Source organism: Nanorana parkeri, unplaced genomic scaffold, assembly GCF_000935625.1.
Source record: "Nanorana parkeri isolate BGI_ZX_2015 unplaced genomic scaffold, ASM93562v1 scaffold585, whole genome shotgun sequence".
Taxonomy (NCBI): Eukaryota; Metazoa; Chordata; class Amphibia; order Anura; family Dicroglossidae; genus Nanorana; species Nanorana parkeri.
In genome coordinates this window covers 666,420-669,219 of record NW_017306853.1, presented here as the reverse complement: position 1 = coordinate 669,219, position 2,800 = coordinate 666,420, and the positions used below count along the sequence as shown (strand labels likewise).

The 2,800-nt window shown below is 42.7% G+C and overlaps 1 protein-coding gene across 1 annotated transcript in view; it reads right to left on the bottom strand.

The window, feature by feature from the left end:
• The window catches only part of SHOC2 (SHOC2, leucine rich repeat scaffold protein), a 59,794-nt gene that overhangs the window by 820 nt on the left and 56,174 nt on the right, over nt 1-2,800 (bottom strand). Inside the window, exon 8 of the mRNA XM_018562570.1 lies at nt 188-305. Coding sequence (XP_018418072.1) covers nt 188-305 — 118 coding nt within the window. The remainder of the gene's footprint in view (nt 1-187; nt 306-2,800) is intronic.

Sequence of the window (2,800 nt, the reverse complement as noted above, 5' to 3'; positions counted from 1 at the left end):
CATCTTTAGCTCTAGGAGGTGCATATTTAATATATTCTCTAAATAAAGTCCTTTATTGTACAGTTTTTACTGACAAAGTTGGTATTAAAAAAAAAAAATAAGTAAACTGGATCTTCTACATTATATTTTAATTACTACAGGGACTCTTTTTAAAAAAAAATGAAGCAAGGTTGTTTAAGTCACCCACCTATTTCCTCTGGAAGATGAGTGAGAAGGTTCTCCCCAAGTCCAAGGTGCGTCAGGTTTGTCAGGTGACCGATTCCTCTTGGCAAGGTCGTCAGCTGGTTGTTCGTCAGCACCAGTTTCTGTTAAGAAAATTCAGATTTTGAGTAAAGGCTCCAGGTACTACTACCAATCAGAATGAGGCTGATAACACGGACTGGAAGCCTTTCTGGTTTTTAATTTGCTTTTTATACAACAGAGCCAGCGTCCAGTCTACCATAGAAGTATCAGAGACCAAATAGACTTGTGACATTTTTCTTATTCAATATGGAGGGGGAAAAAAAACATAATTTACAAGGCAGAAGCACCCTTGGTTAGGTGTTGGTGTTACTTCTGGAGCAAAAAGTATTGGTGTAGCCAATAAACCTTGCTCCTTGAAAGAATACCAACACCAGTTGGATCTCTGTTGCATGACCATGGCATACAGAAGTAACACCAACACACCTAACCAAGGATGCCTTTGCCTCATGATGGGGTTTTTATCCCCCTATTTCGAACAAGTCGTCTACACCCTTGGTTCTCAACTGGTGCGTCGTGACCCAAAAGTGGGTCGCGACCTCATTTTCAGTGGGTCGCCGCGTGCCCTCTACTTTTCTATGTGAGAGGCTCCTCAGCTTCCCCCTAGCGTAGCAATATCAGCTCTTGCACTGAGCAGCCATTCAGAATATGCTGCCCGGCGCCAAGTGTCAGCTTGAGGTGGGGCGGGCTGGAGCTATAACTGCGAGGGAGCTTCATCCATAAATGCATTGCTTAGAGCTCCCTCACATGACCTGTAGAGACGCCTGGATCGGAGTGACATCACATTCTGGCCACTAGCACCTCTACACGGTGCACAAGGGAGTTGTACGAGCAATGCATGTATCATCCTGTGCAGACAGCTATATTCTCCACAGGCTCTTCTGGCAGGATGTCTGTGAAGGTTCTCCTTCATCCAGGTCATGGTATATCTGTAAAAAAAATAAGTCAAGGCAGCTGGAATTGTTGTATTTTTCTTGAAGACGTTTCACTGGTCACACGACCAGCTTTCTCTTTTTGAGAAAGCCGGTTGGATGAAAAGTGAAACGTCTTCAAGAAAAATACAGCAATTCCAGCTGCCTTGACTTATTTTTTTACAGATATTGCGCAAGGTTGTTTACCAAATTCCTTGGTCACTCTCAACCTTAACAAATGCAAGTCATTTATACCTTTAGCGCCATATACTGTATTTTGTACCTACTACACCATAAAGGCTCCCTCGCCACTCCTCTTCTAACTATATTTATTTTCCAGTGTACTGCTGGTGTTTCACTTCTTTCTCCGCTTGGGCAACACCAAATACTACCCTTGTGACATGCTTGTTGTATTTATTGGATAGTTTAAAAACTGCTCAGATCAAATTCAGGGAGGATGGAAAAGTTTCAGAAAACATACGCCCCGAATCATTTGTTTTTCTTTTTTACTATGTTTAGACATGTATACCCAGTATAGAACATTGGATATACACTGTACAAAATGGTAGTATAATGATGTTATGTATGGGTTACAGTATTGAACATCTACAGTATTTTATATTCTACACACAAATATAAGCCACGTGCATGGAACACTATAATTCTTACGGTATTCACAATTACATTTGGTATAGTAGAGCGAGTGCTTTAAAAATATAACAACAACATAAAAGAAGAAAGAAATTATCTAAACTCTGAAATGCATTAGTAGATTTCTTAGCATGTATGCACAAGTATAAATGTCTAATAAAAGTAAGCGTTTCCCATAAATGTCTCTGTAGGGCCATTAAACTACTGCTGTATATCGAAGCACAGCGTTCACTGCATCAAAAAGATTTTATTATGTTTGGCGGTGTTTATGGTGGAACCCGTCACCAAGGTGGTGCCCAGAAAGAAGAAAAATCGGTACAGACACAAGGTTATTTTTCCTTTAAAAGCAATACAGCAAAAAAAAAAAGGGTGCCTAGGGTCCTAACATGATTACTATAAGGCTCTGTTCACACCTAGGCGTATTGAATATGCGCGTTTCTACCGCGATTCGCGGTAAAAAAAAACGCGCGACAATCACGCGTTTCCGAGGGCTACTTGGCTGTATCCCAATGGAAACGCGCGACAAAAACATCGCAAAAAAGAAGCTCAGGGACCTTTTCAGGCGTAGGCCGTTTTGTAGCGTGTTCAGACAGGCTGAAATACGGCAAGGTGTGGACCATACCCATAGAAAACAATGGGATTTTCATGTTTGAGCGTTTTGTAGAGCGTTCGTAGAGCGTTGAACGCGCTACAAAACGTACAGGTGTGAACCAGGCCTAAAAAGGGGAAGGAAGGGAGAGGGGGAGAGAGAGAGGCAGAAAGGTAGAGAGAGAGAGGCAGAAAGGGAGGGAGAGAGAGAGAGGGAGAGAGAAAGGGAGGGAGAAAGAAAGAAAGAAAGGGAGGGAGAAAGGGAGGGAGAAAGGGAGGGAGAAAGGGAGGGAGGGAGAGAGAGGCAGAAAGGTAGAGAGGAGAGAGAGAGAGGCAGAAAGGTAGAGAGAGGGGCAGAAAGGGAGAGAGAGAGAGAGGCAGAAAGGTAGAGAGAGAGAGAGGCAGAAAGG